The 10,696-nt window shown below is 59.5% G+C and overlaps 4 protein-coding genes across 5 annotated transcripts in view; all 4 read right to left on the reverse strand.

The window, feature by feature from the left end:
* The window catches only part of LOC121664490, a 6,247-nt gene extending 5,961 nt beyond the window's left edge, over window positions 1–286 (reverse strand). The window contains exon 1 of the mRNA XM_042027811.1: window positions 48–286. Within this exon, the coding sequence (XP_041883745.1) occupies window positions 48–225 (178 nt within the window). The 5' untranslated portion in view covers window positions 226–286. The remainder of the gene's footprint in view (window positions 1–47) is intronic.
* Window positions 287–567: 281 nt separating this feature from the next.
* On the reverse strand, window positions 568–3,673 carry IFI35 (interferon induced protein 35). The gene is made up of 9 exons (XM_042027813.1): window positions 3,512–3,673; window positions 3,367–3,435; window positions 2,945–3,100; window positions 2,525–2,632; window positions 2,080–2,224; window positions 1,727–1,860; window positions 1,365–1,554; window positions 982–1,088; window positions 568–860 (listed from the first exon to the last, which is right to left on the reverse strand). Exons 1-9 carry the CDS (start codon window positions 3,524–3,526, stop codon window positions 669–671), a joined length of 1,116 nt encoding a protein of 371 aa, XP_041883747.1. The 5' UTR covers window positions 3,527–3,673; the 3' UTR covers window positions 568–668.
* A 602-nt stretch (window positions 3,674–4,275) lies between these two features.
* On the reverse strand, window positions 4,276–6,383 carry RPL27 (ribosomal protein L27). 2 transcript variants are annotated; one of them, XM_042027815.1, is made up of 5 exons: window positions 6,292–6,383; window positions 6,106–6,188; window positions 5,793–5,962; window positions 5,110–5,220; window positions 4,276–4,366 (listed from the first exon to the last, which is right to left on the reverse strand). In XM_042027815.1, exons 2-5 carry the CDS (start codon window positions 6,184–6,186, stop codon window positions 4,318–4,320), a joined length of 411 nt encoding a protein of 136 aa, XP_041883749.1. In that variant the 5' UTR covers window positions 6,187–6,188; window positions 6,292–6,383; the 3' UTR covers window positions 4,276–4,317. The 2 variants fall into 2 exon arrangements, with proteins under 2 accessions (XP_041883749.1, XP_041883750.1); XM_042027816.1 differs by lacking the exon at window positions 6,292–6,383 and having other exon boundaries at window positions 6,106–6,189.
* A 357-nt stretch (window positions 6,384–6,740) lies between these two features.
* RUNDC1 (RUN domain containing 1) lies at window positions 6,741–10,690 on the reverse strand. Its single transcript, XM_042027814.1, has 5 exons — window positions 10,315–10,690; window positions 9,612–9,770; window positions 9,148–9,346; window positions 8,789–8,878; window positions 6,741–8,252 (listed from the first exon to the last, which is right to left on the reverse strand). Exons 1-5 carry the CDS (start codon window positions 10,642–10,644, stop codon window positions 7,387–7,389), a joined length of 1,644 nt encoding a protein of 547 aa, XP_041883748.1. The 5' UTR covers window positions 10,645–10,690; the 3' UTR covers window positions 6,741–7,386.
* Window positions 10,691–10,696: the final 6 nt, after the last annotated feature.

Raw genomic sequence — 10,696 nt, forward strand, 5'->3', positions numbered from 1 at the left:
GGGGATGGCGGGACAGGCCGGGCCCCCGAGGGTCCCGCGGGCGTTACCTTCTGGTGCCTCGAAGATGATGAGGGCGCAGGGCGGGGACCCGGGCAGCACCCGGACGTCGGCGATGTCCCCGCCACCGTTGCGGGAGCGCAGGAAGTGAATGGTCAGCTTGTCGGCCACCCTGTCGGGAGGCAGCTCGGCGGGGAAGCCCCGCACCCGCACCGTGCGGCCCGCCATGCCCGCGGCGGCGGCTGCCCGGGCCCCGCCACACCGGCACGGCCTCCCGGGAGCCCCGGCGGCGGCTGCCCCGCCTCGCCACACCGGGCCCTCGCCCGCCCGGTGCCACCCCGGCTCTGCAGCCCCTGCTCGGCCCCCGGCTCCTCTCCGGCCTCCGCCCCGGCCCCGCCGCCGCGGGGAAATGAAAGCGAAAGCGGAGCCGCCCCGCCCTGGGCCCCGCGGGAAGGCGCGGCCCGGCCCCACAGAGCGCGGCCGGGGAAGGGCCCAGCCTCCCTCAGGCTGCCGCAGGCAGCGCCCGGCCCGACCCGGCCCAGCCCGACCCCAACACGACAGACACGGTGCTCCCAACAGACGCTTTAATTTCCCCCGTGCCCGCCGGCCAACGGAGCTCCTCAGCCTCGGGCTGACGGGGCCGGCCAGGACTAGCCTGGAGCTGGCCAGGACTAGCCCCTGTCCTCCACGAACACGGCCACCCCTGTCCGCCCTGCTGGGACATAGGCAAGGGCATCCACCTCTCCGCCGCCGCGGCTGGCCTTCTGGAAGTGGATCTCCAGGGCGTCTCTCATGGGCTCCTCACTCAGCACGTCGGGGATGCCCAAAAGCAGGACAGTCCTGGGGCAGCGAGAGGGCTGGAGCTGGGCAGAGCAGGGGGTGAGCTGCAGAGCAGTGCAGGGAGAGGGGCTTCAGGAGCCCCCCCACCTGTGCTGCCTCAGCCCAGGCTGGCAGGTGCTGCTTGCACAGGGGTCATGCCCTTACCTGCAGGTTAGCGATGTCTCCACTCATGCATGGTGATATTTTGACTTTGTATTTCCCTTTCCCAATAAGCACTTGGATATGTCCTTTTTCAATTAGCGGCTCTGCCACTGCATATGGAGAGGAAAGCCCTGAGCTGTCCAGGTCCCAGGTAAGCTCCAGGCAATGTTATGTCCCTGGCATAGGCACCAAGACTGATGCTGCCCAGCTCATTGCTCAGCTCACTGGCACCAGCACAGTCTTGGGGGAGGCAGGACAGCCTGGGGCTCACTCTACCTTCCCTGTTCCCCACACACAGCTTCATCTGCTCTCAGGAGTTTCCCCCCTAGAGCAAGCTGGGCTGCTCCATCCTTGCCAACCACCCAAGCTCAGCACACCCCACGCACCTCCATCCTGTGTGAAGGTCAGCACCACCTGGCCAGAGTCATCCAGGAACTCCCTGCTCTCCACCTCGCTGCCCCCATTCTTTGCCTTGCTGAAGAAGAGCTCCAGCTTGTCCAGCAGTGCCTCCTTGCAGATGCCCAGGCTGGGCAAGTCAGACACAAGGATGCTCCTGCTGCTCTGAGTCAGCCTGACCTGTGGGTGGCACTGGCCAGTCAGTGCCAGGGCAGGACTGACCCCAGAGCTCCGGGGAGCAGTGCTGAGTGGGGTTGGTAGCAGTGCCCTGGCCGAGGCAGGCTCAGACAGGGGATGCAGCATGCCCAGGGCAGCTCCATGGCATGGGGAGCAGGTGAGCTGCGGGCCCTACCTCCAGGGCAGACGGCAGCAGGATCTCCACGGGCACTGCCTGCACTCGCACTCTGCACCGGTCCAGCTCCTCCAGTTCCTCCCCACAGCTCAGCTCCACCATGTGCTCCCTCATCTCTATGATCCTCTGGGCCACTGCGAGCAGGGAGAGCCCCCAACACAGGGGAGTCACTGCCCGCTCCCAGCGCTCTACAGGACAGGACACGGCACAGCAAACGCTTCGGGGAGGGGGCACAGCCCCACACAAGGCAGGGAGAGGGACAGTGCCAAACTCTGGCACAGGGAGGGGACACAGGGCAGGCCCCAAAATGGTCAAGCAGGACCTGGCCGGAGCCGTGCTCTTCTCACACTTACCCTTTGCCTCCTCAAAGGTGATGAGAGCTGAGCCCCCTGGCATAGGGTAGTGGATCAGTGGGGTGAGCATCAGCTTATTCATGTCCTCCTTGTTTACTGTGAGTCCCTTAAAGATCATTTTCTTTTCTGGCAAGGCAGACAGCATCTAGGTTTAAATACAGACAGCACCTGGAGGAAACTGGATCCTGCACAGGGCATGTCCCTGCCAATCCACACACTAGAAATAAACTCATGGCTGGAGAACATCAACAGAGTCTCTCCTAGGGTCTGGCAGTGCCTGGAATCCCAAAGCCATGACCGGAGCTCCTGGCCCTGGCAGAGGAGCTGCCTGCTAACAGGAGCTGTTCCAGTCATCACACAGTGCCCAGCTGCATTCACCTGCAGCCTCTCCAGCCAGGCTTGTGCCCTTGCCAGCAGACCCAAGTGCCCACACACACTCTGTTACCATCACAGGATCATTCCAGAGGACTCTCTTCTTCAGTTCTTCCAGTTTATTTTTCAGGACCTGCTTCTCCTGCTTCAGTCTGTTGTTCTCCTCCTTTGCCGCAAAAATCTGGAAGGAAGGAAGGAAGGAAAGAGTGGGCAGTAGGGAACACCAGGACACAAGGGGCTGCAGTACACAACTGTTCGGAGCACAGCACTGTTCTTGGGCACACAGCTCCAACCCATTCTCCTGCTCTTGACTGCCTGCAGCCCTGCCCTGGCTCCTCTCCTTTGAGGACAGCCCTCCCTTCGCTTCGGCACAGACCTTATGTTTCCCATGAAAACTCCACTGGATCCCAAGCAAGTGATCTCAGAGCAGTGATACAGCCCCTGCACCCCCTGCCACCCTTCCAAGCCTAAGACACATCCACTGAACACCGACCTGGTGGGCTCTCTCTTGATCTCCGTTTAAAGACAGCTGTTGCTCAAGAATTTTATGAAGAAGTTCTCCTTCTTCCTTCAGCTGTCGTGTCCCTTGCTCTGCAGCTTCGTTGGCCATTTGTAGGTTTGCATGGTCTTGCCCCAGAATACTGAGCTCCTGTGAGAAGCATCATCAGACAGCAAGACCCTGATGACATTGTATGACCCCACCAGCCACCCAGCCCTGGCACAGGCTGTGCCTTTGGGAATGAGCCTGGACCCCAGAACAGGCTCTTTTCTCCGTGGAATTACTCTTCTCTGCCTCCTCTGACTCGTAGTCCAAGAAAACACACTCGAGCTCCTGCCCAGGGCCGGCCGGGCGGATCCCGGGCAGTCGGGATCCGGCCGACCAAGCCTCTCTCTCTCGGACGCAGCTGGACCCACCTTACACCGCTCCATCTCCCACCGGAGATGCTCGGGGCTCTCCTCGGGGAGCAGCCGGACGAAGGAGTCCTAAAGACAGGAGGGGTCTCAGCCGCGCCGCGCCGGCCCCCAGCCCGCAGGCTCCCGCGGCTCAGTCCTTCCTCACCTCCTCTGAATCCATCCCCGCAGCGCTGGCGGCAGCACGGACCGGAGCCCCGGTCCCGCGGGGAGCCCTGCCCTGTCCTGCCCGCCGGGACCGCTCCCCCTGCCCGGTGCTGCTGCCGGGGACGCCGCGCCTGCTCCCGCCTTTCGCTTTCGCTTTCGCCGCCTCGCTCCGCCCCGCCCTCCCCCGAGCACAGCCCCGGCCGCGGCCCGGGGACCGTGAAAGGCCGGGCCCGCCCAGCCCCGCCCGAACCCATCACCCCCATCCTCCCCCCACCCAACTCGCCCTGCCACGAACGTGGTCAGCTAAGAAATAACCTCTTCCTGCCCCACTCTTGGATTTACAACCCGACCCAGCCCCTGCTCCACAGGTAGCTAGCAGCCAGCACTGCCCCGTTCGGGAACCTAAAACCCAACACCCACAGATCAGTCACCACACAATTCACTGCACACTCAGCAGACACCTGGAATTTGCCTTCCCTCTCTCACTCTTTTTCTCACAGGGATCACTGCAGTTTTGGGAATGAGAGATTTCCACTGTGGCAGGAACATCAACCAGCCCGCAGCTGCAGAAGGGAAGCACAACCCTGGCCCCACACGGAGCAGTCCCAGAGGTGACACCTGCACTCACGGCTCGGGCTGCACAAGGCTCCACAAACATGCTGACGCTCACCTAGACTGCAATGGCTTTCCCAGCTCTTAGAGACACAGAGCAAGCATGACCACAACACAAAGCCCACTGCTTGTGTGTTAAATAACAAAAAAACATGGTTTTTAATAAACATTTATTGATGCAACTTTGTTACACCCTTAGAATCGCAGCTTCTGGAAGAACCACTTGTTCTTGCCGGTTTTGTACCTGAAAGAGAACACACAGGTTAGAGAAGGATCTGTACTAGCAGGTAACAGCACCAAACCTGTACCTGAGTTGTCCCAGACACACAGAATGCAGAACCCAGCTCACCCAGAGGCAATCCACCTGGTCTCTTTGGCCTAGGCTACAACTAAACCCACTTTAAATACTGAAATTCCAAGGGAAGCAAGTGCTAGGTTCCAGATTTCTCATGAAAGACACCTGCACTGTGGCAGTTTCCACCCCAACAGGCACAAGCACAGGACACAGCCATCCTGCTGGATACCTCGTGTGGAGGGCAGTCACTGGGAGATGCCCTCGGAGAACAGCTCAGGGGCTGCCCAAGGCACTGCGTATCCCACTGAGGCCACACAGCTCCTTCCTCTGAAGGAGCTTCTGAACAGAAAACCCTAAAGAAAGTAACCCAAGCACCCCCACACAAAGTGTCAGCACTGCCCTGGCCACCCAGCCCAGTGATAAGAGAGGATGAACTGGCAGCATGCTGTCAGATCATCCTCTGGCACCTGAAAGGCCCTGCACATGCTGGCACGATGCTGCACACACACAGTGCTACACATACGATGCTGCTGCACACGTGCACAGGTGAAAAGAAAACAACAAACATGCGTGCAGGGAAGCTGGGGCAGAAGTGCCAACTTGGGAGACTCACAGGCTGTGGCACAGCCCCACCAAGTCCTCACCCTGGGGATGAGAACCAACACCACTGAAGAGACGAGCTCCCAACTCACCTTTCCTCAAATTTCACCTTGGCTTCACGTCTTGCTTTGCGTTTCAGAGCAGGATCCCTGAACACATCCTTATTGACCACTGTTTTGTCCAGGGGAATATCCACAGAATACCTGGGAAAGAGCAGAATGGTGCAAAAGGGGCATGGTACCCAGCACAGGGCTGAAAATCAAGCTGAGCTCCTGGCAGTCAAACATTCATTCTAGTGTCCAGTCAAGGAGCTACAGCTCGAAGTCTCCTCAGTTCAGGAATCACCAAAGCACTACAGCAGTCTCAGTTCAGCCCATAAAGGAAACAGCCACACACTTTGTGAGGGATATGCAGCTCTGTTCAACGTGGTGCATGGGAGCCGCTCTAGGAGCTCTGAGGCACAGTAAGGAATGGCTCTGCCAGCTCCAGACCCTCACAGCTGTCTCAAATTGCTCATCTGCTGACACCCCCTGAGCAAAGAGATTAGTGCGGCTGAAATAAGAGCCAGCTACCTCATTCCAAAAGTTCATTAATATTTTCACTCAGCCTCAGACCCCCAGCTCCCTGTTTTTGCAGAGCCTGAGCCTCATATTCACCAGCCACGGCATTAACAGCCTTGGTGACTCCCGGTGTTCAGTACAGAACACAAGAAACACGAAAGCAGCCAAGACTCCTCCGGCCCTGCCGGCAGCAGCACTCCTGGGGCTGCACTCACCGGGTGGGCATCAGGTGGTTGTAGTTGTAAACCTTCACAAAGGACTTGATCTTGGACCTTTTTGCGATCTTTTTCTTGCCCATGGCAGCAGTCACCTTACGCGGGTAGCGGTCGATGCCGGCCACCAAGGCGTGGCTGTACGGCCGGTCCGAGGTGCCATCGTCGATGTTCTGAAATAAACAGGCCGCGGCGGCGATGGCACCGAGGAGCCGCGGCCGCGCGGGCCCCGCAGGAACCGCTCCCGCGCTGCCCCCCGGGCTCCCGCTCGCCCCGGCAGCACGGCGCGGCCCCGCCGGCTCAGCGCCACGCTCACCTTCACGATGACGGCCTTGCGCCCCGAGTAGCGCCCGGCCAGCACCAGCACCACCTTCCCCGGTTTCATGAACTTCCCCATCTCTGCGGAGGCAGCAGCCGGCGGTCAGAGCGGGCCCGAGCCGCGCCCCGGCCGCCACCTCCGCGGATGGCGGCGGATCCCGATCCCGCGCCCGCCCGCACTCACCGAGGCTCCGCTGCGATGGCGCCCAGGCCGGAAGAGAAATGGAACGCCGCGCCCCGGCCTTCCGCTGAGCGGCGCTGCGTCACTTCCGCCGCGTCACCGGGAGCCGCGGCCGGCACCGTGCGGCGCTGCCGGGTGTCCGCCCCCCTCCGCCCTCCCCGGGCACGGCGCTGCCGGGTGTCCGCCCCGCTCGGGCACGGCGCTGCCGGGTGTCCGCCTCACCCGCCCTCCCCGGGTACGATGGTGCCGGGTGTCCGCCCCCCTCCGCCCTCCCCGGGCACGATGGTGCCGGGTGTCCGCCCCCCTCCGCCCTCCCCGGGCACGGCGCTGCCGGGTGTCCGCCCCCCTCGGGCACGGTGGTGCCGGGTGTTCGCCCTCCCCCGCCCTCCCCGGGCACGGCGGGCACGGCGTCACAGCCCCGGTAACGGACAGAGCACACGGCACGGCGGCAGTCTCGGCCCACATGTACTACAGGTATTTAATACACCCCGCGGGACACCGGCCTGCACTGACCGCCGCACGAAAGCCTGGAACAAGGAGCTGGGGCCGTTGGACAAAGCGCCCCGGCAGCCCAAGAGACACAGACTGCGGAGCCGCTGGAGGAGCCCCCTGGCACCTCTGGATCTGCCCCGTCTTCTCCCGGGAGAGGTCAAGTCCCATGTGACCGGGAACCTGCAATGTGCCTCAACACCTGCCAGCTCCCTCCTCCATGAGGGATTGCATGTGCACATGGTGTAGAGCAGACACTGGCAGAAATAACCACAAAGGAGCTCAGCTGCACATCCCAAGGGTCTTCCCCCACCTGCAGGTCCCGTGGCCAGGCCTCTGCCCCCCAACCCCCAACAGTCACTGGCTGCTGGACAAGGCAGTTTGGCCCAAGAGGAGCAGGGAGGGGGCAGAGCAAGGTGCTGCCCAACCCGCAGCCTCCAGCTGCTGTGCAGGGGCAGCATCGGACAACACACTGCCAGCATCATGACACCCTAAGATTTCCCTAAAAGCAAATACCAAAGAGACAAACTTGGGTCTTACAAAAGCCAGGCTTCTTGAGCCCAACAGCTGCCTACTAGTGGAAAAGGGATGATCTACAATAAAAACACATCAAAAAGCATCTTTGATGTTTTTCAGCTGCCGAACAGCCAAGTCAACCGGGAGGTTGAACTTCAAGTTGCTCAGGCGGCTGAGGAGGGTGAGCGCACTTTCAAAGCCTGTGTTGGCCATGTAGCTCCAGGGCTGGTAGTGAGACTGAACTAAAGCTCCAGACTTGCAGATGAGGTTGAGCCATGAGACCAGGCGCTGCTCGTTCAGTGCCATGCACACCAGTGCCTTCAGCTCCGAGTCTGCGCTGCGCTTGAAGGGGCTGTGCTCTGTGAGCACCGTGTGGATGGCTGTCAGCAGGCTCTGCTTGGGGGTAGCCACCATTGCTCCTGTCACAGGCAAGGCGAAGGACTGGGAGAGCTTGCGAGCTGGGGATTCCACGAAGGCTTGTCCATTCTTAGCGTTGTAATACTTGACAAAGAGTTCCCAGGGGTGCATGGTCCGCGGCGAGGGCGTGAACGCGGGAATCAAGCATGCGATGGGGGCTAGCACCAGGCTCATGCCTGGGGAAGAGGCGTAGAGCCCGTGAGCCATCAGGTCCCGCAGAGCGACCGTCAGCTCCCTGCGCACAGCCAGAGTCAGCTCATCTCTGCCTCCAAGGGGAACATCCTGCAGCTCAGAGGAGCAGATAACATGCTCTGCCTGCTGGTGTTTCAGGGCAAGCTGCCTCACCCGCTCCACTGACAACTCCAGTTTCTCTATTAAGGGGGAGAAGTCCTGGTTGTCTTGGTCCTTCTGCCAGAGGGTGCGAGGGATCTGACCCGTGGCACAGCCAAACTGGCTGACAGCAAAGATCTGCAGCACGGCCAGCACGCGGCGCATGAGCTGCAGGCCCGTTTCTTGCATCCTTCTGGCATCTTCTGGGTTCACTGACCAGGTTAGAAAAGAGAAAAACATTCTCTCATTCGGGAGTCAACAACTCTGCTTGTTCATACACACAAAGGGAGTGCAAATATCTGAAAATTCCTTCAGACTAACATTCTGACCAGCAGCAGATGCCTCATGCTACATTATTGTATTTCCAGCAGGTTCACGGGATAAGTAGGGAGGTCTCAAACTCTAAAGAACACTGGATCCCCCTGGCTCACTGTACCTGCTCACAGATCTCAGATCCTGACGAGCATGAATTAATTACAGTGTGTTTTGCACCAAGTATCAGCAGTCTCTTCCTGACCCCCACTGAGGACCAAGCCCACCCTCTGTGCCACATGCTCAGGCTCTGTGACTGCTCTGAGGATCCCATGCAAGGAGGGTAAAGGAACAGGACGCAGGCCTTCAGCAGAGGGAATGCAGAAGCACAAAGACCAGCTGCCAGGAAAAAGCAGAGAATGACTGGTTCATGCTTGTGAAAGCTCCAGGGAGGAACTGGAGCTTTGCCAGCAGCACCGAGCCCAGCAGTGCCCACCTCTGTTCCCAGAAGGCCGGGTGCTGGGCTTGTAAGAGCCTCCACAGTCACAGTGTCCATCTTCTGCCTTGCCAGAGCTTCCAACTTCATCTACAAAAAAAGATTTCCCATCATTATTTCCCATTTGTGAATTTCAGCTGCATATCCCAAATATTAAGATCAACATTCCTCCGACCCCTCTGGACCTCTTTTGTCACTCTATCGATACTTTTCCTCATCATCAGTTTAGAAAGATTTGTACTTTCCTGTCACCCAGAAGCTGTTCCTGCATCTCCCGACAGCTGTGACCTCTCTCCCCATGACTATGTCAAGGAATTACAAAGCAATTCAGTTTGCTCATTCAAAAACTCATCACTGACCCTGAATGAAGTTGATGAACATTTCGAGGTCCCTTATCTGGGTCTTCAGTTGTTCCACCAGCTGCTCCTTCACCCTGGCTGGATTTACAATCTGTGCTATGGCAGCATCCACCCGCTGTCGCAGTTCCTCTGGAGAGAGTGTTGCAATATCTTCACTCAAGTCCATGTCCAGTTTCTTTATCAACTCATTTATAATCATCTGCAAAACACAAGTGAGTAGCACAATTCCACCATGTGGCACTGCTGCCCAGGAGCTTCAAATGCTCCTTTCCCAGAGATTCCCTCAAAAACAGGATACCTTTGCTGCACAGAAATAATTGCAAAAGACACGGGACAGGTTCACACATGTAGACAAACTCCTGACATTCTATTACAGCTGCTGGTGAGAAATGCAGATTGATGAGTGAGTCTGTAAGATGCTCACAAGGGCTAGGAAATACAGCAGGAGGATTTGTGAGCCTTACCCGTTGTCTTTCCATAACCACAGACTGTGGCAGAGAATCATAGCTGCCCTCTTGGTAAGCAAAGGTCTCTAGGTCATCCAGCTGTGTCTTGAGCTGCAGGATCAGCTCTCTCTGCTTCTCCTTCTGGACCTCAATTTGCTCCTGCTTCTCTCGCTCACCCTAAAAAAAAAATCAATAAATAAAATGGAAGACTTACTGTCATATCCAAGCCCCAGAGAACAGGATTATGACATGAGGAGTGTTTCCTGCAGCTCATGTACTTCATTAGTGAGCACTGCAAACCAGTCTGAGACAGAAATGTGTTTGAGCACCAAGCAGAGGTGCCAGCTACATCACCTCCTCTGATAAGGGAGCAGAAGCACCTCTCCAGACCTCTTGCACCCACGTCCTGTCCCACAAGGCCAGGATCCAGAGAGAAAGGAGCCAAATAACGTACATATCACAGATCCTCTGAGTCACCTGTGCTGTACCAGGGCGTGGAGCGGTGACACACCACTCAGGGCTCTAGGGCACATCCCTTCGAGCTGGCTCCGAGTCACCAGGGGCCTGTGCACGTCTGGTACTGAGCTCGAACCCGAGCAGCGCGAGCAGGATCGCAGCCGCCGCTAACAGGCTTCAGCCGCGGTCAGGCCCACACACCGACCCCGGGGCTCTGCCCGGCAAAGGCCCCCCTCTGCCCTGCCGCGGGCACTCACTCACTCACCGGGGCTGCGCCGAGACCATGGGGAAGCGGCGCGGGGCAGCCGCGGAAGGCGAAGTCCTCGAGGTCGCGGAGCAGGCGCTGCTGCTCGGCCGGGCCGGCCCGGGCCACCTGCCGCAGCCGGAACTGCACCTGAGCGAAGTGCGAGGCGAGGGCCAGCAGCGCTCCGTGCAGCCGGCGCCGCTCGGCCCGCAGCTGCGGCACCGACTGCGGCGACTCGCCCCCCGCGGCCGCCGCCTCTTCGTCCTCCTCTTCCTCGTCTTCTTCCGCCGACACGGCGCCCACCGGCGCCCAGCGCTCGCCGGGGCCCAGCGAGCCGCCCTCCCCCTCCATAGCCGCCGCTACCGGCGCCGCGCCGCCGCCATCTTGCCGGCGCGGGGCGGGA

This window comes from Corvus kubaryi, unplaced genomic scaffold (genome assembly GCF_017639235.1).
Source record: "Corvus kubaryi isolate FWS band 111438036 unplaced genomic scaffold, C.kubaryi_AGA036_p1.0 37301, whole genome shotgun sequence".
Classification (NCBI taxonomy): Eukaryota; Metazoa; Chordata; class Aves; order Passeriformes; family Corvidae; genus Corvus; species Corvus kubaryi.

What these genes read in the sequence shown, in the direction of transcription:
- RPL27 (XM_042027815.1), bottom strand. Translation starts at nt 6,186, where the DNA reads ATGGGGAAGTTCATGAAACCGGGGAAGGTGGTGCTGGTGCTGGCCGGG. An exon ending in AACCACCTGATGCCCACCCG is followed by an intron (nt 5,221 to 5,792) that starts GTGAGTGCAGCC and finishes GCTCTTTCCCAG; the next exon opens with GTATTCTGTGGATATTCCCC. An exon ending in AAGGTGAAATTTGAGGAAAG is followed by an intron (nt 4,367 to 5,109) that starts GTGAGTTGGGAG and finishes GTTCTCTTTCAG; the next exon opens with GTACAAAACCGGCAAGAACA.
- IFI35 (XM_042027813.1), bottom strand. An exon ending in CACCTTTGAGGAGGCAAAGG is followed by an intron (nt 1,861 to 2,079) that starts GTAAGTGTGAGA and finishes CCCTGCTCGCAG; the next exon opens with TGGCCCAGAGGATCATAGAG. An exon ending in GACCTTCACACAGGATGGAG is followed by an intron (nt 1,089 to 1,364) that starts GTGCGTGGGGTG and finishes CTCCATATGCAG; the next exon opens with TGGCAGAGCCGCTAATTGAA.
- RUNDC1 (XM_042027814.1), bottom strand. Translation starts at nt 10,644, where the DNA reads ATGGAGGGGGAGGGCGGCTCGCTGGGCCCCGGCGAGCGCTGGGCGCCG. An exon ending in ATGGTCTCGGCGCAGCCCCG is followed by an intron (nt 9,771 to 10,314) that starts GTGAGTGAGTGA and finishes TTTTTTTTTTAG; the next exon opens with GGTGAGCGAGAGAAGCAGGA. An exon ending in GTTCATCAACTTCATTCAGG is followed by an intron (nt 8,879 to 9,147) that starts GTCAGTGATGAG and finishes CTTTTTTTGTAG; the next exon opens with ATGAAGTTGGAAGCTCTGGC.